At 46.0% G+C, this 24,304-nt stretch overlaps 1 protein-coding gene across 5 annotated transcripts in view; it reads right to left on the reverse strand.

Moving 5' to 3' along the window:
- The window catches only part of UBN1 (ubinuclein 1), a 1,063,877-nt gene that overhangs the window by 315,170 nt on the left and 724,403 nt on the right, over nucleotides 1–24,304 (reverse strand). For all 5 annotated transcript variants that reach the window (XM_085632215.1, XM_085632217.1, XM_085632216.1 and 2 more), the window contains one exon: nucleotides 7,198–7,326. In XM_085632215.1, coding sequence (XP_085488341.1) covers nucleotides 7,198–7,326 — 129 coding nt within the window. The remainder of the gene's footprint in view (nucleotides 1–7,197; nucleotides 7,327–24,304) is intronic.

The following is a 24,304-nucleotide window of genomic DNA, read 5'->3' on the forward strand; positions in this document are numbered from 1 at the left end:
GTATGAAACCTCCACTGAGTTCTAGCATCCTACTCACACAAGCAGGAAAAAAGAACATATTCTGTGAGGCTACTACCAGTAAAAGCATCATGGATGTTGGAAGCTCCTGGAGTCTTAAAAAGGCAGTGCTTTTTCTGACGCTTTTTTAATGTAAGCCTACCAGGCTACGTTTTTCCATCAATAATAGACAAGGATGCAGCATTTTGCATCGTACATGCTAAAATGCAATCGTGAGGCAGGATTTTTGGAAGTTTTAATGGGTATAATTCAGAGAAATGTTGCATTTGAAGGACTCCTGAAGAGTGCTGAACATTATGTGGACAAATGGGGAAAAAAATAACTCACTACCTGTGGAAATTTGGACAAATATATTGATATGAAGGGTTCGGATAATTAGTCTCAATGTTTATGTAGAACTTGTGATAACTTTAGAGGGTAAGTGATCATAGGTAACATGTAGCTTCTAAACATAATACACCAATATTCAGATCGGCACTACTTCACTGTGCTACAGTACAGTATTATTCTGGGCCTCTGTGGTGCAGGGCTATCACCCTCTAGGGAGGAAGGATCCACTCGGTCTAGTGTTTAGTGTATATGAGAGTCATCAGTTGTGGAAGAAGTTGAACTGCAGATGGTCAGAATCTCAAGGCCATATTCAAAGTGGCATTGATGGAACACGTTAGTGGTATCTACTGTCAGTGGAGACAATTTTTTCTTTCAGGTAAAAAAACAAAACTGCAAATTCTGATGGTCTAGATAACATTGAGTACCTCACTATCACCTGCCTGTTTATCAGGCAAACAACTCAAACAACTACCGGCCAGAGTGATGCTGCTTTAAGAATATTCAGCTACGCTGGGTGGGCCTGGCATTATTGTTTTTTTTGTTACCACTTAGGAAGCACGATGTAGATAGTGTTGTCCTTGAAGTAAGAAGTGCTAAAACACCTGAATTAATTCTGCACGAATTGCAATAGCACTCAAACATGTTTTATAAATTATCAAACATTCTGCATCACAAGATGTTTCTCTCTGTATAGTTAAGAACTGTCTGAGTCTGATTTGTTTTATTAACTAATGTGGTGGAGGTGTGGGTGCAGTGGAGATGCAATGCAACTATGGCTAAGGCCTCAGCGGGCCCCAACCTGGTGACGCCAGGGCAACATTTTTCTTCCGTACTGCAGCTACGTTGCAGAATCTTTAGAGATACTATGTCAGCCATGATAAAAAACATTTTATGCCACTTTTTCAGTTTTTTAAAATGTTGGTGTCTAGGAGCACAGTACCCAGATCTCAGAAGTATAAGGCTGTGGTGCTACATGAACAGGCCCAGGAGCCATGGAGGTTACAATACAAATTACTTTATCTAACCATTCTACTTTCGTCCTACGGAAGAGAGTTGACATGAACCGGATTGCAATGCATGGAGTTGCAGCATGGCATATTTATTCATTTATTTTTAAGTAAAACTACACCGCAAACATGCGTGAATGGGATGTATAACTGTAGGGTCTCATGCTAGTGTTTCTAGACATTGTAACAGTAGGGGAACCTTTATGGCTCTTTGATTTAAAGGAGACTGGAGAAGGCAGCAGCAGTAATGCTATGCCACCAAGGCACAATCCCTGTACTGTCCTTTGAATCAACTGCCTCTAATAGTGCACCAGGACCTGATTCGTTAAGTGTCCATTCATTTCCCCCTGTAGTATGCCAAGACAGTATGGCTCAGAGGAAAGAGAAGATTTGCTCAACTAGCCTGAAAGCCTTTGAATGGTTCTTTAAGACCTATTCCCTCCTACGAGTACTCTCAGTGACCATTGTAGGCAACCATATCCCTCTGCTGGCGTATATCCCTTCAAAGTCCCTTATGCCCCAATCCCTCCCCACAGTGCCCATAGACAGCAGAGTATGAAGGAGCCAAGCAGCTTTGCTCTATACCCTCAGCCCACACACTCCCCGCAATGCTCTGAGATGACGGAGCATTGAAGATACTGCAATGCCAATAATGATAGTGTTTCCTTTAAGTCCTATAATAGCCTTCCAACAACCAGGGGTGAACTGAGAAGCCTCGAATGACCAACTTCATGCTTTGAATTGGCCTGGTGGTATGTCCATAGTGAAGCCCTGTAAAGTGTGAGTAGAAACTGTAAAGAGGGCCTAATGCGGGGTCTAAAAGTATTTACATATTGCTAGGAAGATAGGTGCTAACACAATTAAGACTGTCTTATAAGACACAGCATTGGAAACACCTTTTACCTTTAAAGATGTTAATACCTGGAAGAGATTTTCCCAGCAGCGACAGTGTCCATTTCTGGTGCTTCTTTAGCTTCCACATCATCCTCTGAGGGTGGTTAGTAGCAAACAGGTTTCTGGGTATCCCAATCCATTTTTGGGCTGCTGTTCCTGAGAAATGATATCTGTTCTTACCTTCCAAGGTTGCCCAAAAGAGGTGCCCTTGCTGCTCTACATCATGGTGAGCACTTTTGCCCTACTGGTTGCACTTTCAGACTTGCAAGCTTGTTTCCCCTACTGAGTAAGGTCTCCTACGTCTGCTCGTCTCATACTTTCATACTCAAAAGGCTTTCTGGTGTTTCTATTGTGTGTTTGACTCCGGATCATAGCATTCCATGTACAAATACTTCAGAAGCCTTTGTGTAATGCAGGCCCTTCTTCTGACATTGGCAGGAAAGCTGAGTATGTTTAAACCGTCTCACCGTGGTATGTAAAGCTGCTGCATGTCTTCAACTCCTGGCAACGCTGACTCGTCCTTTCAAGGCTGGTAGACAGGGTACCTTCACAATAGCTACTGATCACACCTGTTATATTTGTGAGTGGCTCCCTGCTTGAAGTTGTCAGCTCACTGCTTGGTGGGTTGGTCTCGTCCTTGCTGATCTTACTCGAGTGACTGGAAATGGTGGTCCCCAGTTTCTCTGTCCATTCTGGTGCCCATGATTCAGCAGTGCACTAGTTAGCATCAATGCCATGGTTCTGTGCCTGGTTCTTGCAGGACTGCCAGGTTGCATCAGCTTACACAATGGCAGAATCCATGGCTTACACATGGTAGGATCAATGCTTGCTTATGTGCTGATCAACCACCTTTGGTCGCTGGCTTTTGGTATGTTTTTTAAGAGGTTGCCATTAGCTGCACAGGTTGTTCTTAAAGCAAAGGCATTCAGTGCAAGGTTGCATGTAGCTTTAAGTAGACCCCCTTGGTAACTCCTCAAGAGATCTCCTTGCCTCTGCCCAGTCCTGCAGCTTCTGTGCCGAAGACATCCCCAGGTCAGAAGTGTCCCCACAGCAACACTCCCCCACACCCAAAAAAAGGCCACCATGCATGCATGTGCATGTAATTAGTCATTCTATAATAGAATTTGAAAAAGAAATTCCAAAACAAAGGCAAAGCAACTTGGTGCTCTCCTTATGTCTCATGGATCAAATGATCTATCCCCTCCTGGCCAGGGACCTGCTCTCACCCCCAGCAGCTCCGCTGTTGAGCCGCCAGGGCTGATCCCGCGTCAGCTCTGCCAGTAGGTGTTCAAGGCCTCTGTCTGCCCCTCTGTTTGTGCCTGTTTTGTACTATCCTTGTCTGTGTCTTGTTATTATTATGTCCTGGTGTCTTGTTATTGTGCTTTTTCAATTGTGCCTCTTTGCCTGTTTTTTTCTTTTTCTTCATCTGTCTCTCCTGTCTTTCCTGTTGTCCTGTTGTGTCCTCCGTGCCCGGTTTTCCTGCCGCAGCAGTCTCAGCGGCCCCTTCCCCCTGCCGATTTTCCCGTTATCGCCTCCCAGCTGCGCTTCCCTCCCCCTTCCATATTTAATGGCGGCTGCATGCCGCTGGCGCGCCAAAGGCGCACCAAAGGCAAGTCCGTCTGCGCCTGTCCGCGACCAACGCCAGGGACCCTGGATCTCCGGCCACCCACAGCTACGACAGAGCTGGCCTCCTCGCACTCAACCCCAGAAGGAACAACAACTGCCAGCTGTCCACGCCAAACACCACCCACGGCCAGTTCTCATGCCTTCACTGACGTAAGACCTTCACCGCCATCAGCACCCCCACAGCCGCCGCCCCCACGTCAGCTGCCAACACCACTAAATCCCTGAGGTGCATCCTCCTCAACATGCGCTCCATGCACAGACACGTCATAGAGATCTTGGACCTCCTCGACACCATCTCACCAGACATCCTCCTCTTCACAGAAACTTGGACCATTTCCACCTCGGCCCCCGACATCGCCACCGCCATCCCCGACGGATACAAGATCCAGAGGAAGGACCACCCAAACCACCCAGGAGGAGGACTAGCCATTGTACACAAGAGCTCCCTCCGACTTATGACCTCCAGCTCGAGCGACAGCCCGAACACCTCCACCTCCACTTCCAGATGCAGACCAGCACCAGAACAACCCTAAGACGCACCCTTGTCTCCAGACCTCCTGGACCTCGAACTGTGCTCACCACCACCATCGCCAACCTCATTGCGCCCCACGCCATCACCTCTATGGACTACATACTCAACAGAGACCTCAACTTCCACCTCGACATAATCAGCGACCCCCAACTCCGCCACCCTACTGGACAACCTTGCCAACCTCGGACGGAACCAACTCGTCACCACCCCCACCCACAAGGCAGGACTCACCCTCGACCCCATCTTCGGAAGAGGTAACAACATCAACTTCAGCCACACCACTCAACCCCCATGGACGGATCACCATTGCGTACACTTCCACTTTAGACAAACCCACGGCGCCCAAACCTGCATCCCGCCCTCCGCGAAGAAACTTGAGCAAAATCACAGAGGAGCTGGTCAACACCACCTTTAACCACGATGCTCCCGCCACCTTGACTGACGCCAACCTCGCAGCCAAAAAACTCCACAGATGGATCTCCAACTGAGCAGACCAGCTCACACCCCTACGTAACCCTGGCAAATAACGCCCCAGGAAGGACACCTGGTTTACCGCTGACCTCCAAGAAACCAGATGCACCTGCAGACGTCTCAAGAAGAACAGGAGAAACAGCAAATCCTCGGAGGACTGCAACACCTACAAGAACGCCATTACAGAATCCCACCAATGCATCAGACCCACCAAAAGGACCTTATCCAGAACAAGATCCTAGCCAACTCCAGCAACTCCAAGGAACTCTTCAGCATCATCCAGGGATTCACCAAACCCCCCAGCGAAAACCACGGACATCACCCCCTCCCGGGACTTCTGCAACAAGCTCGGCTCCTACATCCATCAGAAAGTCAAAGACCTCTACGACAACTTCAACGACCAGGCACCTGACTCTGAAACCACTGCCCTCTCCAGCAAAGCCAGCCAGCCCACCATCTCCTCCTGGAACCCAATCCCCACCGAAGACACTGCATCGACCATGAAAAGCATCCACTCAGGAGCCCCCACGAACCCCTGCTCCCGCACATTTTCCAGAGCTGCCGCCGCCGTTATCACTCCTGAAATTACGACGCAGAATCAACGCCACCTTCGAAACCAGCATCTTTCCAGATAACTGGAAACGCTCAGAAGTTCAAAGCCCTCAGCAGATCCCAAGGACATCAAGAACTACCGACCCATCTCCCTCCTCCCCTTCGCAGCAATAGTCACAGAGAAGACCGTCAACATCCAACTAACGAAATTCATCAAACTCCATCCTAGACCCCTTCCAATCTGGATTCCACAGCATTCATAGCACTGAGACCGCTCTACTCGCACCATCATGGACCAAGGACACACCGCAGCCCTGATCCTACTTGACTTATCTGCAGCCTTCGACACCGTCTCCCACCGCTAGACTCCGCAAAGCCGACATACAGGGGACCGCCCTCAACTGGCTCCGCTCCTTCCTCACCGGCAGAACCCAAAAAATCAGACTATCCACCCTTTCTCTCAGGAACCACGGAAATCAACTGTGGAGTACCCTAAGGATCGTCCCTCAGCCCCACGCTCTTCAACATTTACATGGCCCCCTCGCTGTCATAGTCAGACAGCACGGACTCAACATAATACGCCAACGACACCCAGCTCATCCTCTCGCTCACCAAGGACCAAATCACCACCAGACTCAACTTCCAGGAAGGAATGAAGGATGTTGCATCCTGGAGAACCAGCAGCTGCCTGCAGCTCAACTTGTAGAAGACAGAGGTCCTTGTCCTCGTATCCTCCCCCTCTGCATGGGACAACACTGGGTGGACTGGACTACAGAAACGCCCTCTATGCCGAGATCAATAAATCTCTGCTCCGCAAACTCCAGACCATACAGAACACCGCAGCCAGACTCGTCCTCGGCATCCCTCGACACGAACACATCACCCAGCACCTGCGTAACCTCTACCGGCTCCCCGTCGAGAAAAGAGCAACCTTCAAGATACTCACTCATGCCTACAAATGCCTGCACAACACCAGACCCCGATATCTCAACGACAGAATCTTCTTCCACGTACACAAGAGGAACCTCCAACCTCGCCGAACCACCGTGCATCCACAAAGCAAGAAGGCGGGAAGAACCTTCTTCTAAATCGCGGCCAAGACCTGGAACGAGCTGCTGATCAACATCAGACAAGCCCCCACCCTGCACATCTTCAGGAAGGCCATCAAGACATGGCTCTTTGACAGTCCGGAGCTGCTCCCCCCACACCCACCACCCCCAGCGTCGTGAGACTCTCGCGGGTGAGTAGTGCGCTTTAAACTACACTGCTGATTAATTGATTGATTGATCCATCTTTGGCAGATACTCCTGAAATATCTTATCTTTATATAATACAAAGCTACTAACGAAGAAGCACATTAGATCTATAGGTGTGTTCATAATCTCCTTCCCCTCATTATCACTGTGGCAAACTTGTAATGGAGTTTCTTATGCTTTTCGTAAACTCAGTTACAAGATGGCTGCTTTGCATGCATCTGGGAACAAAAGAAGCAATACATTGCTAATGCCAATAGGACAACAGCAAGTAGCAAAAGCATGACCATGTGACCTTGCCAATGCTTGTTTTAATTAGTAAGGTATTCTGGTCTCTTCCCTTCTGATTAAGAAGGAAGGGTTAAATAAGAAAACACAGCAGGTCTGAATAGCGTGGTGAAAGGAATGTATGTCATTGCCTACATCGCATTTTCCGAATTCCATGCTCACCACTTACACTTTCAAAACCACATCAATGAGAAACATTCTTCTTTGTCCCATTCCCTGCACATACCTTATTTCCTCGTTCCACTGGAACTTTTTGCGTGGGCCAATAACTCTCTTGACACCTTTATCATCATCGTCCTCATCTTCAGAGCACATTCTATCTGTTGGGTCTTTTACCTTCCCTTCCTCCAGTATCCTGATAGACCAGAAAAAACAAAGACTAAGTAGTTCGAAGTGACAAGGCAACTAGAGATTTCATCAGTGCAGCTACTAGTTACATAATGCATAGGCTAAAATGGTCAACGTTTTACTTTCAAGTGATGTAGTTGATCCTCATGTCATTGTTAGAGCAGGGACAGCTTTTTGAACCCTCACTTACAGAAGCAAATGAGGGGAAAACGTAGTAAACTGTAGACTTTTAAGTCCATTTTGAATTAGCAAGGATTACTTAATGAATGGTAGTTTGATAAAGGCTGCTCGGTGAGTGGGGTGGTATCTGATGCACGCTTAAGAAAGGATTATGCATTTAGATGCAGGTAGACAGGAATGCCTGTGATATGAGGCACACAAACCAGAAGAAGGGTGATGTTTTCTTAGGATGGATAATAATGAAGGCTGTGTTTTTTGGTGCAGCTGCCATGGAAAGGAGTGATGATTGCTGCAAGAACAGATGGGCAATAGGGCTTTATGTACAGATAGGCTGTCATGTTGGTGTCTACTCTAGGAAAGGTTGAGGTATCTTCTGGGGCTGTAGGAAATGTCGCTAAAGAGAAAGTGCTTTATTTAATGTCTCTAACAGGACATAACCGCCACACAGTAAAGTAGGTGATACTGCTTTTCAATCAAGTAATAGCGTGTGCAACTACAAAAGAATCAAGCTGCACATGCAAATCGCTACTTACCTGTAGCCACTGTTTTTCACTTGCAAACCACTGAACCTTTGCTTGGAAGCTACACAATCACGATAAATAATAGAACCTGACGCTGGAAGTTCTTTCAAGAGCATTAGGACCTTGGGGAATGAGTCATTCTAGATATACCCAGGATCGACATTCAGACCAAACTTTGAGGATTGCATTTCACGTTTGGAGCCCAAATGGCCGGGGTTTCAAAATTTGTTGTGCTAACAGGGTCGGTGGGAAAAGAGGAGGAGGAGTCGCTATTATCTCTAGGGACTCCTGGGAATTAACCTCCTCAGCTCTGGCTAATATGGATAAGATTGAAGGGCTCAACTTTTGTATTAAAGTGAGCCCGACCTCCTCCTTCACCGGCCTCCTGGTTTATAGACCCCCTGACTGTAGCCCTGATATATTGTTGGATTTCTCTAATTTGGTGGTTCAAAAATCAATTTTGGCGTCCAACTTCACAGTTTTGGGGTATTTTAATCTTCATATAGACGATGTTAAGTGCAATCAGGCTCAGCAACTTGTGTCCTATCTTACTGGGGCTAACTTAATTCAACACGTCACAGCCCCCACTCATAAAGCTGGACATATTCTTGATTTGATATTCTCTAATATCCATAACTTTAACATGGATACCCCGAAGCAGGTGATTTGGTCAGACCACTGATTTTTACCTTTCTCCTTTAGCCTAGGAAGATCACCGACACATGTAAATACCCACTCCTTTTTAAAAAGAAATTGGAAATATTTGACAGAGGAGTTTTTGGGGCCTATTTTACAGACTACCCAACCGGTTCTTTCAATGGATCCTAACACTGATGCTCTGGTTTTTCATAAGTGGATTGCCACTGCTGTTGAGTCCACTGCCCCAGCCAGATTGTCCAAATCTTTGAGAAATTCTCCTTTCGCGCCATGGTTTTCAGAGTCCCTTAGGTCTCTGAAAAGTAATCGCAAACGTCTGGAGCGACAATGGAGGCTGAATTATGACGCCACTCCTAAAATGGTATATAAAGCCTCTTTGAAAGATCTGCACAGAGCAATTAAGGTGACCAGAAAGGTGTATATAGTCACAAGGATTAACAATTCAGATAAACCTGGCAAAGAATTGTTTAGATGGGTTAACTCCTTTCTTAATCCCCGCAAACTAACTACTGATTCTCAGCCGTCGCAATTTCTTTGTGATGAGCTCTCTGACTTTTTTGACAAAAAAATCCGAACAGTCTACAGTTCTTTCTTAGACGGAGCAAAAACAGTCAAATCTGAGGTTAGTGAGAGTAGTGCCAGGAAACCTCTCTTATCCTGTTTTGCCCCTATTTCTCAGCAGGAGGCATTGGCTGAGATGCTGAAGTGCAGGTCAGGTGCCCCAGGGGACCCTTGTCCCTCCAAATTATGGAAGGAAGTAGCCCATTCTGCCTCCCAGGTGCTACTGAACATATGGAATACTTCTCTGGGTTCTGGTACCTTTCCTCACATATGGAAGCACGCAACACTCCTGCCTTTGAAGAAAAAACCCAATATCGATGCCGGGGTCCTGTCTAACTACAGACCTATTTCCCTATTGCCAGCTCCATCCAAGATGCTGGAAAAGGTTGTCCAGAGACAACTAGCTAAATATACGGAAACCAATAGCATTTTACATGATACGCAATCTGGCTTTCGAGCTGGTTTCAGCACAGAAACAGCCCTTGTGGAGGTCGCCGAATCGGTGAGGGCAGCGGTAGACTCGGGGGCCTCAGCTATGCTGATGATCCTGGATCTATCTGCCGCATTCGATACGGTTTGATCATGCCATTCTGGTGCAACGCCTTCTGGATTTCAGCATTGGGGGAACCGGCCTGGAGTGGGTGAGGTCATTTCTCCACAAGCGGACTCAAAGGGTGGCTGTTCAACATTATCAGTCAGAGCAGAAGCACTTGTGGTGTGGGGTGCCTCAAGGTTCAGCGTTAAGTCCACTGTTGTTCAACATCTACTTGGCCCCCCTGTTTTCACTCATTGCCAACTGGGGGGTCAAGGCAATATCTTATGCTGATGACACCCAGTTGGTGTTCCCTTTCAAGGATCAGTCAGCTGAGACCTTTGAAAGTTTTAAGAGTTGTCTCACAGACGTTGCAGTCTGGATGAACAATAACAAACTAAAATTAAATGCTGAAAAAACGGAGGTGATGTTTTTTGGAACTAACAACCCACCTGACTCGGACCTATGGTGGCCGCAGGAAATGGGGACACCACCTACCCCAACAGGCTTGGCTAAAAATGTGGGAGTTCAATGGGAGGCTGACCTGTCGTTTTCCTCTCAAATTCAGCAAGTAACATCTACCTGTTTTGGAAAATTGAGGCACTTGAGAAATTTTTTACATCTGCTACCAGAATCTTGCAGGCGTACCATAGTTCATGCAACTGTGACGTCCAGGCTGGATTATGCGAATAGCCTCTATTTGGGCCTACCGACCTATTTGGTCAAGCGACTGCAACTGGTTCAAAACGCGGCAGCGCATCTTTGATCAGACGCGTACCCATGCAAAAACACATCTCCCCATACATTAAAGAACTTCATTGGCTTCGAGTGGCCAATAGAATTAAATTTAAGGCCCTAATCTTAGCTTTTCGTTCGCTCCATGGGCTTTGCCCCAGTTATCTGAAACAGCGTCTATCTGTTTACAAACAATCGCGCCTATTGCGGTCCAGCAATCAGAATCTGCTGGCCACACCACGAATTAGGAAGGAGCGCTGGGGTGGTAGATCTTTTGTGGCCATAGTTTCTAAACTCTGGAATCCCTTGCCGCCTGCTTTAAGGCAAATTGACTCAGAATGCCAATTTAGGAAGGCAGTCAAGACTTGTCTTTTTAACCTGGATTGATCCTGGAGGGGGACTTGATGTCTGTTCTTGTTTGTATGTGCTGTTGCTTTTTTGCTTTAGCGCCGGGACACCTCCTTCGGGGGGTAGCTGTTTTGCGCTTTATCAAATGGCCGTATTATTATTATTAAACCGAAGGCAGTGATAAAGCAGTAACGAATTATAGAGCAATTCATTAAAATCATTAACAAAAACCCAAGATTTACCAAAAATCAGGTTGATAAGGTGTTGTATCTGGACCTCATCATAAAAACCTAAACATATATTGGGTTCACTACCATCACTTAAGCTAAAACCTTACCGACACGAACCAAGCAACAATCCATCCATAAGTATCCCTTAATATGACCAGTTCTTGTTACAAAGTGTCAAATGAGCTATTTAACTATTTGCTGTTGAGGTCGATGAACCAATTCACATAATGTTAATAACAAAAGACAGCGTCTAAACAAAGTCATGTGCCCAATCATTTACACGTTACTTTCTATTAAAAAAAATATGAGAGCAATGTACATACATTTCACACGTTTTCCAATTCCCTGCATATTGGCCAATTCAGAGCGGGGGATCAAGATGACAATATTCTTGCCCTGTTGAGCAACGCTTTTATGAGCTACCTACGCTCATTATGTAGATCCAATTTACTGCAAATCACATGACACAGGATCTCCTTTCCAGAATCACAGAAATAAAATCCCGGCAATGGGGACACCACATACAATTGGCAAGTGGGACATAAAGATATTCTAAAAGCCCCCACAAAAATGAATCCTTTGGAATTAGGAACGTTTTCAAGGGTGAAGCCAAAATAATTTCCCTCACGCGATCTTGATTTTAGTCTAACTCCAACCAAAGCCTTGAATGCCACAAAAGACAAAACACACTCTCATCTTTAATTCTACCTGAGCATTGTACAAACTAAGGTACAACGGGTTATCGTTCATTCGACGTTTAGAATTGGGGTTCTGGTTTGAAGTCTGACAGAACTCACAACTTAAATTTCCCTACAGTGGCTTCCCTCAGTTTAAACCAAACCTTGACAAAGTGACCTTGCTGAGCCAAAGTTAGCTGAACCAGGCTGAAATTTCAACCATATATCTGGGGCTGCATGGTGAACTTCGAAAGGCAAATCAGGAGTCTGAATATTGAGCATTCAGTTAAAACTAACCAATTTGACAACCTGTCTGGTAACCACACTGTAAGGTTGGCATCACTTTTACTTTTATAAAATTCAGAATTACAATTAGCGAAATAGCCAGGAGTTGTAAATGCATATATCTCAAAACAAACTTCAGGGAAGTGGTTCTGGTTTTCAAAAAGGTCGTAAGGCATTTTTGACTACCTTGCTTATCCATCCAAACACCAGGACAGTTGTTTGAGGAGGATAATATCCCTTCTACCTTACTTAGGGGTAAACATCTATTTTTTAATCTCTGCTAAGATTTTAGCTCTGGTGGCAAGACCTATTGCTTCCAAAACATACCAACCTTATCTTGTGTTTGATTTAATAAAATGTAGTAAACCACTGGGTAAACTACTGAGAAGAACAACTGACTTACCTTGGGTAACGCTTTTTCCGGTAGAGACTCTATCTTACCTAAGATAACTCACTTTAGACCGGCGTCAGACCGGATACGGAAAATCTTCAGCAGTACCCCTGTGCTCCGTTAGGTGGTGTCGTCAACTCTGCACCGACCTCGTCCGCTTAAGGTGTGACATACATGGTGCCTACATAGGTTTCTGTCATGACTATTCCATGCCAAAACTGCAAAGCCATGAATGCTTCTTAGCAGTGGGCAGAATCTAGTGGGATCTTCAGGTGAAGAGTCAAGTTTACAAAACAGGGAGGATGGGAGGGTCGGTGACGAATCTGCAGTTAGACAGAGTCTCTACAAGAAACAGCGTTACCAACGGTAAGTAACTCTTTCTTCTGATGGAGACCTATAACTGCAGATTTCTCACCTTAGATACCAAAGCAGCGCACTTCTGGGGGTGGATCTATGAACTAGCTCAAACTAGGAAATCCTGATGGACCGAACAGGCAAAATGCAGGTCACAACAAATGTGACTGTCCAGGCAATAGTGTTTTGTGAAAGTGGAGCAGGGATACTCAAAGCACAGCCCTGGCGCCGCATGCAGCACCCCTGACCTTTAGAAGCGGCCCCCTGGTGAACAGTTTTACTGGACTGCTGTTTACTGGAGAAACTACAAATATTCAGAAAGCTCTTAAATGGTCAAGAGGTTTTTTTACATGTTAATTAAAGTAACAGTAAAGAAGGTGTACTGTACCACTTATCTTTAGGAACAACTTCATTTTTAAAGACATTTTGCACTCATCATGTAAAAATATGAGAAACTCTCCTCAAAATTATATTTCATTAGAATGTAGAAGTTCTTCACCTTAGTACCTAAAATTAAATCACTGCATTGAGAGGCATTTATTAGAAGGGATCATTTTCAAACATGAACTTAGAATATTCATGCCGCCCCATCCTGACAACAATGCCATTCGTAAACGAAAAGGTAAGTCATTTGTCAGATGCACCCTCTGTGTGACCTCAGTTATTATTATAATTAGAATAACTGTAGTTTATTAAATCAAACACAAGAGAAGCTTCTCTACAGCACACATACTGAGCTCATGTATTTCAAGGTGCTCTTATATGTGGTACTCAAGCAAAAGGGGCAAAGTGAAATAAAAAAAATTGTCTGGGATCACACAATTTAGTCAAGTGAGGATGCCGGCATTGATCCGAGGTTTTCTGATTTCACATTGTGCATTTCACCCGCTACATGAGTATCTCTTTCCCTCTCGCAGTTCACATTAAAAGTGAATACTTTGTCTTTAATTCTTGGTGCATGAGGTTAGAGCGTGGGTAGCAGACAGAAGCCACTTGAAGGCTCCGTTTGTTGTCCACACCATGTACGTGCTTCGCTTCCCCCTATGCCCACCTTACACCACCCCCAACTCTCATCTTGCTACCTTGATGGCATCAATGCGGCCCTCGGACATGCCACAGACCATACTTTTTGGCCCCTGGGGAAATGTTTGCGAAAACCCATTGTGTGGAGTGGCGCCCACGTAGTGGCCTGACAGATGTCCCAGATAGGCACTCTATGCGCTAACCCAGTAGCAGAAGCGTTGGCCCTAGGGGAATGAGCCCGTAAGCCCTCAAGGAGCTGCTTCTTAGCTAGTGCATAGTAGATTTTAATGTAAAGTACAACCCATCGAGAGTTAGTGCGTTTCTGCAGTGCCTTGCCTTTTTTTGCTCCAGCAAGCCCAATGAAAAGATGATCATCCATCCGGTGTTCTTTGGTGCGATCAGGGTAAAAGGGCAGTGCTCTTTTTGGATCCAGACAATGGAGTCTCTGCTCTTCCTTAGAAGGATGAGGGGGAGTGAAAAATGTCAGCAATATATGCTGGCTGACATGGAAGGAAGTCACCACCTTTTGCAGAAAGGAGGCGCATGTCAGTAGAACCTGTCTGGGTAAACGCTCATTTATGGAGGGTTAACTGAAAGAGCTTGAATCTCACTGATCCGCCTGTCGTTGTTATAACCATTAAGAAGCCTGTCCTAATAGTCAGAAGTCTTAGAGGACAGCCATGCAGTGGGTCAAATGGCGAAAACGAGATGCATCAAAACAAAATTAAGATCTCATTGGGGTGTAACAAAAGGGTTAGGACGAAACATATTTTTAGGCAATTGAGGGTACATGTCACAACGGATATGACAACCGCAAAAAAGATGAAATGGCAGAAAGGTACCCCTTAACAGTACCCAGATCAAGGCTGTGCTGGGATAACAACAGGACAAAGAACAGTAGCTCGGTCAGAGGCAGAAAGTGGTTTAACTTGTGGTGAGGAGCACCAAGCCAATAATTTATCACAGCCGCAGGCATATATAGTTTTTATTGAGGAATGCCTGGTTGTCAGAAGGCGGAGAGTACAAAGGTTCGGGTGCAAGACCCTGCCCTGTTGCTGCGACAGGATATCCTCCTGAAGAGGCAGGCTGATTGAAAGACAGATGCTCATACCCAGGAGGTCTGGACACCAGACTCTCCGTGCCCATTCCAGAGCCACAGGGATGACTTGGGCCTGGTTGGTCCTTATCTTCTTGAGAACTTTGGGCAAAAGGGGTATCACTACGAAGGCATACAGGAGTCCCGAGTTTAATTCTAAGTGAAATGCACTTCTGAGGGAGAGCCGCTTTGTAAACTCCAACAAGCAGAAGTGCTGATATTGTATATTCTCGGCTGCGGTGAACAATTTGAGCCAAGGTTCTCTCCATTCTCGGAAAAGACCTTGAGCCACCTGTGAATGCAGATGCCATTCGTGGTCTTTAAGTGGTACAAAAGGGGGTGGTGATGGATCAAACCCAGATCTGTTGACTGGGCGTGAGTGTTTGATTGGTTCTGATGCTCCGTCCATCACCACCCCCTTTTGCACCGCTTTGTTTGCCATAAGTTGGCAGGGTATGCTCAGACGCGAGTCCCTTGTTCACTTTGCCACTGGATTCAAGCAAGCCTGGCTGAAGACAGCTGAAATGCCAGAAACTGCTCCTAGGAAGCTTGTTTCCGGTCCAGGGAAGGCATGGTTTGGCAGTTCGGGCTGGACTGTTCCCATGAGGCACAGGGTCAGACTGATTTGCATATGGCCATGTCTAAACTGGGGTGGCAGAGTGGGCTAAAGAACGGTGATGGATCAAACCCAGATCTGTTGACTGGGTGTGAGTGTTTGATTGGTTCTGATGCTCCGTCCATCACCACCCCCTTTTGTATCGCTTTGTTTGCCATAAGTTGGCAGGGTATGCTCAGACGTGAGTCCCTTGCTCACTTTGCCACTGGATTCAAGCAAGCCTGGCTGAAGACAGCTGAAATGCCAGAAACCGGTCCCAGGAAGCTTGTTTCCGGTCCAGGGAAGGCATGGTTTGGCAGTTCGGGCTGGACTGTTCCCATGAGGCACAGGGTCAGACTGATTTGCATATGGCCATGTCTGAACTGGGGTGGCAGAGTGGGCTAAAGAACGGTGATGGATCAAACCCAGATCTGTTGACTGGGTGTGAGTGTTTGATTGGTTCTGATGCTCCGTCCATCACCACCCCCTTTTGCACCGCTTTGTTTGCCATAAGTTGGCAGGGTATGCTCAGACGTGAGTCCCTTGCTCACTTTGCCACTGGATTCAAGCAAGCCTGGCTGAAGACAGCTGAAATGCCAGAAACCGGTCCTAGGAAGCTTGTTTCCGGTCCTGGGAAGGCATGGTTTGGCAGTTCGGGCTGGACTTTTCCCATGAGGCACAGGGTCAGACTGATTTGTATATGGCCATGTCTGAACTGGGGTGGCAGAGTGGGCTAAAGAACGGTGATGGATCAAACCCAGATCTGTTGACTGGGTGTGAGTGTTTGATTGGTTCTGATGCTCCGTCCATCACCACCCCCTTTTGCACCGATTCGTGGTCTTTAAGGCATCGACTGCTGAATTTGTCTGCCATGGTGTTCAGAGATCCTGAAAGTTATTGCGTGACCTGGAAGATGTCCTGATGTTTCAACCATGTCCAGATGTACAGAGCCTCCTGACACAGGGTCTGCAACCCCACACTACCTTGTTTGTTGCAATACAACATGACCGTGGTGTTATCCATAAAACACCTGTACCAGCCAACCCTTTTTCGATGGAAGGAAGGCTTTCAACACCAAGTGATAGTCTCCAGCTCCAGAAGGTTGATGTGGAGCCTGGTCTCCGCCAGAGACCAGAGTCATCTCATCAAAACCTTACCCATGTGGCCATCTCATCCCAGAAGTGATCCATCGATCAACACCGTCAACTCTGGGTGGGAAAGGCAAAGGGGTCTGCTGTTGACCTAATCGTGGATGTTTTGTAGTCTCCTCTGAAATCTGGACCAGGTTGGCGAGACTACACTGGTGTTGTCCCACTGGGACTTCAGATTCCACTGCAGAGACCTCATATGCCATCTGGCATGCTTCACCAGCAAGATGCAGAAGGTCATCAGACCCAATAGCCTCAGAGTCAGTGTCATTGAGATCCAGGACTTGACTCTCCGCTCTGCATACTACACCGTGTCCAGAATAGCTCAGATGAAAAAGAGCATGGGAGAAAGAGTAAGGTGTGACTTCGACACATTGATAGTGAACTCCAGCGAATGCTGGAGGTGTGCCGCAGTCTGGAGGTGGGTGACGACTGCCTGGGGTGAGCCCAACCTTCAGCAGCCAGTTGTCTCTGCAGGGGTAGACAGAAACCGCTGACCTACGAAGATGTGCTGCAACCATGGCCAACACTTACTTGAACATCGGAGGGGCGGCAGAGAGGCCAAAGGGGAGCAGAGCAAACTCCTGGCCAACTGTGAACCACAGGTAACGCCTGTTGGCCTGCAGGACGGGGATGTGGAACTACCGTCCGAAAAGTCTAGCGCTACCATCCACATCTCTAGGATCCAGACCAGACCGAACCTGGGCCTGGCTTAACATTTTGAATATTTCCTTTCATAGGAAAGTGCTGGTTTAGAGGGCGAAGAGCTAGGAAAGGGCGGAGGCCCCAGTCTTTTTTCAGCACCAGAAAGTAGACGGAATAGCAACCACACCCTACTTTTGATGCTGATATCCTCTCAATGGCTCCTTTGGCCAAAAGATCCTGCACATCTTGATGCAGCAAGGAGAGGTGGTCCTCCGTCAGCCAATCTGGGAACAGAGGCAAGGTTGATGAGGTTTCCAGATATGGAAGGACATAATCCCATGGGATGATTTGAAGTATCCACTTGTTGGAGGTCTGATCCTGCTGTCAACAGGGTATGTGTGCTGGGTCGAAAGCATGCTAAAGGGGTTTTGAGATTGTATCAGTCAGGAGGCAGGGTACTGGACAACCACTGGCTTTGGGTCCCACATCCTTTGGGGGCCTCCATATCCACAGCCACGAAAAGGGTGGGAGCCTGATGGGCCTGCAGTTTGGGCTGGGGATGTAACTGGGAGCCCTACCATAACCACGAAAGGTCAAGGAAAGGCCCAACAAACTGCCAGTGACCTCACTCTCCTTGAATTGCTTGAGAACTTTATTGGATTTGTGGCCTAACAGGTGGGCGCCATCAAAAGGCATATCCATCAGGGATGATTGGACATTCCCTTAGAAGCCAGTAGACCCCAGCCATGCGAGGCAGTGAAGTACAACCGTGACGGCAATGGCTCTGCCCAATGCGATAGGACCAGGAAACAATGGCGTGTTAAGCACAGCAAAGGATGCACTGTTAAATGAGGGTCCAAATGTGTGCCTGGTTAAAACAGATTGGATTAGGATCTTGAATTATAAACAGAACAAGGGCGAGATGCCTACAGATTAAACAGGCATACTTAAGGATGTATTTACGAAGTACTTGAGCACAGCCTGTCTGACAGAGAGGGATCTGGAAGCGATAGGTGCTGCTTTTGAGCAGGGATTTTTACATAACGTGAGAAGTCAGTGGATGAAAAAAGGTACTGGAAGGCAAACTAAGAAGTTAGCAGCGTTACTGACATTTGCAAACAATTGTGGGACTGTCAGGAATACAACAAAACGAAGGTTGAATATAAATAAATGTCTCTGAAATAAAATATGCAGAAAACAGTGAAGGCAAAAGGGAGGGGAGCCCCGCAAATGGGGACAAACGTGAAGGGAAGAAACGGTTAAGGTAGAGCAAGAAGGGATAATGGAAGGGGCAAATGAAAGTCCTCTGGAACTGGAATATCATGTTTTGCTAGTGGTCACCTGGGTTCTTGAAAGATGGATTGCCTGAATGCTTTGTCAAATGTGCTGGGTTTTCTGACCCACCCCATTTTCATCAAGTTATGCAACATCCTTATTCTGAGTTTTAGGACGGCGAGAGAGATTCCGACTATGTCATGAATACTCTAAATCTGGTAGATAAAAAGGTCCCTATGTAGATTGATTTATAAATGGTAAACACCATTTGCTTTACTGACACGGGTGCTAGCCGTTCCACTCTAAAAAACCCTGGGTTTCCCTCATTACCTCTATCTGGCGTGTCCATAAACACAGTCAATATTTATAACCTGCGAGTTCCTCATTACTTTTCTGACCTGGTTTCCATCTCAATCTGACCCATCCAATATAAGCATTCCTTCTTACTGTCATATTGGCATGTGTTCCTGTTAGGCCTGGAGAGAAACACTATCATTTTACATATACAGGGGTCTTTCCTAACATTGCCCTCACTTTTACACAATGACTTCTGACACACATTTGAATTTGTGACAGTCTGGATTAGTTTCTCGGAAACTATACTTGCTTACAGAATCAACTTCGCAAGATCACTTTCATGTTACCTTGACCCCATGTACAAGATTTATACATACGTTGTGCAAAAGATTTTGGACATATGGTGACATAGCTATCTATAACACACAAACAATGGCATTCAAGATAAACTCCAGCCACTCTAAGATCAAATCACAAGTTTGTTTTCATACGTAGATTTCCAGTGTCTTTTCTTCAGACATTAGGCTTCTTATTCACTGTAACAATTCTTCTGTACACATTATTTGGTCAACAAAACAGCTTCATGATAATTGGCCCTTCTGTATACGGATCTTAAAGCATCGGTGCGGGTGGCTGGCGCAGCTTCATCCCAGTTCTCAATTTGCCGGGGAACTAGACAGGGCTGCCCCCTGTCCCCCTATTTATTTGCCCTTGCAATGGAGACGTTGGCTGCTTGGCTACGAATGGATGCGCAGGTGCAGGGATTCGAATGGGCTCAGGGATTGTCGGATAGGATTGCGCTCTACGCGGATGATGTTCTCTTCTTCCTCACGGATGTGGATCGAATGGGCCCTCGGCTCCTGCGCATCATGCAGATCTTTGGGGAGACATCGGGATTGTATATGAACCCCCGTAAATCAATGCTGTGGAAGCTCAGGGGGCGGGAAGAATTGGGCGCCTGGGCTTCGTCGATTCAATTGGCGGCGCGAGGATTGCAATATCTGTTTTTTTTTTATAATGGACGTGCCTGGGGTGTCGTGGGAGCGTAACCTGGTACCAGTGTGGGAACGCGTACGTGCTGACATTAAGATCTGGTCAAGTATGCTCCTGACTATCTATGGCAGATCGGCAATCTTTAAGATGGTGGCATTTCCCCAGCTTCTTTATCAGTTGCAGAACCACCCATTTTCGATCCCCCGATGGTTCCGACAAGTAGGCGCAGTCCTTGGACAGTTCTTATGGGAAGGGGGCAAAGTGCGTGTGGCCCTGCGTACGTGCTTCTTATCTACATATTGTGGGGGGCTAGCATCGTCGGACATTCGGTCTTATCAAGCATCCCATCTGCTTGTATTGAATGAATGGTGGTACGGCGATAGGGGGGATCTGGCTTATGCAGTGGAGCGGCCGCTCATGGGGGATCATTCTCTGCACAGGATTTTATATTCGGCACCGCTGCGGGGATTGTTGCCACGAGCTACGAAGCTCGTGTTCCAGGTCTGGAGACAGGCCTTATGCAGGATGGGGTGGTGGAACATGCTAACCCGGGAGACTCCCCTCTGGGATAATGGGCGCTTTCCGCAATTGGTCGAACTGCGGTGGTTCGGGGCTGGGATCATATAGGGATATCGGTATTGTGGGACGTTCTGAGAGGTCCGGTCTTGAAGTCTTTCCAGGACAACCAGAACCCGAGTGCCAACACACGCAGCAGGACAAAGGAACCCCAGCCGAGCACAAGCAGAGCCTAGTAACCAATCTTTCAAACCATACTCTCACAACAGCAGAGGAACAGGTCCTAAATAGAGGCTTTGGATTTTCACCTACAGCGAAACTTGATAAATTCAAATTACATTGTGAATTATCAGAATTTTTTCGTAAACTTAAACTCAAAGCTTTCTTTGAAAACTCACCTAATAAGGAGTCACAACAAGAAGCAAAAGGTGACACCACCCTTAAATTGAAATCAACTTTCATTCCTCCTCCCCACACAACACCAGCGGAACTCATCGCATTCGAACAAGCGATATACAAAGGCATAGAGAATACTCATGAGAACAAAGTATTCAACAACACTACAACTCAACAGTTCAATGCCATCCGAAGTCTCAAAAACAACAGAGACATTATCATCAAACCAGCTGATAAAGGCGGAGGGATAGTCATTCAAAACCGGAATGCTTACCATCTAGAATGCACACGCCTCCTAGATGATCCTAAGAACTATAAAATACTGGACGAAGATCCCACTAACAGAGTCAAGACCAAAATTGACATTATGGTTCACGAAGCAGAATCTAATGGCCACATCAGCAAACAAGAGGCATCATTCCTTACCTCAGGTGGCAAAACCATTCCATACTTCTACACCATCCCAAAAATACATAAAAATAAAACACCACCACCGGGCAGACCCATCGTCTCTGGAATAGGTTCACTGCTTGAACCCCTGTCCCGCTTCTGTGATTTCTATCTACAGCCTATAGTTCAGTCGACTCCTGCTTACTTAAAAGACACTAAAGACTTACTGAACCAAATTAACAACCTAGAATTCAACCCTACTACATCCATTCTTGTAAGTCTAGACATAGAAAGCCTCTATACCATTCATTATGGAATGTGCGGAAATAGCCCTCAAAGACAATTTTTTCGAATATGAGGGTACCCTCTTCCTCCAACAGTACGGAACATCTATGGGGAGTACCTTCGCTCCTAGTGTAGCGGGGCTATACGTGTCCAATTTCGAAGATTTGTATATCCTCAACCCTCAATCAACTTACAATCAGGACATCACCTTCTACAAAAGATACATCGATGATGTATTCTTAATATGGACAAGTAACAACCAAAGACTTAATGAATTCCTGAATTGGATTAACACACTTGACCCAAACCTACGATTTACTCACACCATAAGCAATACCAAAATTACCTTTCTAGACCTGGAAATTGAAGCACAAGATGGAATACTGATGACTAAAACTCACTTTAAACCAACAGCAAAAAATTCTCTTTTGCATTTCCAGAGTTTCCACCCTAGGCCTCTAAGGGACAATTTGCCATTCGGTCAATACCTCAGATTGCGCCGAAACTGTAGTGAACTTAAAGATTTCAAAAAACAATCAGAAGAACTAACTACAAAACTACAAAACCGTGGATACCCAAACAAAGTTATCCACAAAGCGCAAAAAAGAGCCCGAAACCAAAATCGTGAAGGTCTACTGGAACCCAAGGTGAACTTGTCAACCACCATACCACTTACGTGTGTAACCACCTTTAACTCCATCTCTAATCAAGTAGCCAAATTGATACAAAACAATTGGAAAATTGTAACTTCAGGCAAACTGCAATGGGAAAAACCTCTATTTTCCTACAAAAGGTCCCATAATCTCAGAGACAGTCTAGTGCCGACCAGGCCAAAAAAGACTCTGAGCATTCCTAGCACAGTTTTGAATGCATGGGGACTACCAGAAGTGACAGGCCACTACCCATGTGGCAACTGCAGCATCTGCCATCTTACCCAATCCACGAAAACACTACATCTTGAACAGGACAAAATCTGGACAATTATGAAACATACCAACTGCAATTCGGCAAACGTCATCTACCTCATCACATGCCCATGTAAATTGCGATACGTCGGGATGACCACCAGAAAGGTCAAAACCAGAATCTGCGAGCATCGCAGTAACATCCGCTGCAAACGCAGCACGACAAAACTTACAGAACACTATCTAGCCAAGGGGCATACCACCAATGACATGTCGTGGGTCATAATCGAACAACTAGATCCCAATCCAACCGACATCCAGGAACGCCTGTTCGAAAAAGAACAACGCTGGGTATATAGACTTTCAACCCACATCTCAGGACTTAACGATAATGTACCCTGGAACAGTATACATCGATATTGATGACAGCTAATGTAAATAATTACTGCTTTCGATCACTCTCTAGTCTGCCATATATGACTTGCTCAGTCTTGTGCAACCACTTTTGAAACTGTGCAGACTCCTACGCTTTTCACCGTAGCTACCATCTGATCTGCACACAGTACCGCTACACTTAGAACTCATAACGCAGCCCTAAGAGGTAGCTTGAATCCTTTCTCTTAACTCTCTCTTTTAACACACAGGCATAGATCGCCTCGTAGGTAACCACACAGACACATGCCTCTTATTTAAATATTGAGGGGCTCTAAACTCTGTCCCACCAGGTCCCGCATGTAGCCATGAAAAAATCTTTTTAAAACTGTTCAATTGCACCACACTTAGACGTAAATGCATATTTCTTTATTTGAATTTCGTGGTATTTTTACTTAGTACTCCGAACACGGGACACCGAGTAACACTCTTTTACTCTATCCAGTCATTCACATATTTCTTTCATTTCTACTAAACAGAGGCTACGTCTGCACCATTCGCAGACACGGCGTTCTAGTCTTCCCAGCCGCACCGCGCAACTTCCTGTTTGCCGGCTTCTTTAACCACTCCCCATTTACGTATCGGCGCTGAACAAGCGGACCCGATCGCCGCCCTAGGTACTTCGGACCTTTCCTCCCTTACAAACTGTGAGTACAACAGAAGGACGGGTTAATATTGATCGACCCTTGGTCCCGTCTAGACCCAGAATGTTACGCCGCTTTAATCCATTACGGTAATGTTCATTAACGCTATGCGTTTACAAACAATTCTCCCCGCCATTTCCTCTCCATTAAGGTCAAGCGGAGAATCATACGGCGTTCTGATCCCAGAGGCATAACAACCTCTCTACTCAAGTGAGACTGTATTTCATGTTGTCTGTCATTTAAGCTGTTGTTTGTCTTTCAATTTTAATTTTTAATTATTTGTGTCTGTTTGTTGAACGCCACACACAGTGGACACCCTGTTAATATATGCCACCATGTCAACAAACTATCACAATACTGCACGCGCACTGGGCCACTTAAGCATATCGGCTACCAGTGTCTTCATGACTTGCATAGTCACAACCTAATATGAATAATATGTGTATGACTGCGCTATAGGCACGCACATAATGGATAAAGAGTATGCGCACCATGTGCCCCAATATTACGACATTTACTCACTCACGGATCCCGTGGGGCACATTGTAGCCACGCAAGCCTTTATAGTGTTCATGCACACTCACAAAGTCATTTTGGCTCGAGATCACTAGCCTTTTAGTTGAAAGGAGCATGTATTTAGTGTATATGCATGATTCACAACTGTTCTCCATATCTAAATTAATTCTTCATTTTCAGGTAATCTCAAACGGAGTTACTGTGAGTACCTTATCACTACACTCACAGCACACTTTAGGGTGTGTGCTGATATTTACACGTGGCCTGTATCTTGTTTTTACGGCCATTTACAACAATTTTTTTGCTGGTCCTGACGAAAGCCTCTAGAACCATCGAGAAGGCTGAAACTAGTTGACCT

The sequence above is a fragment of the Triturus cristatus genome, chromosome 10 (assembly GCF_964204655.1).
Source record: "Triturus cristatus chromosome 10, aTriCri1.1, whole genome shotgun sequence".
Lineage (NCBI taxonomy): Eukaryota > Metazoa > Chordata > Amphibia > Caudata > Salamandridae > Triturus > Triturus cristatus.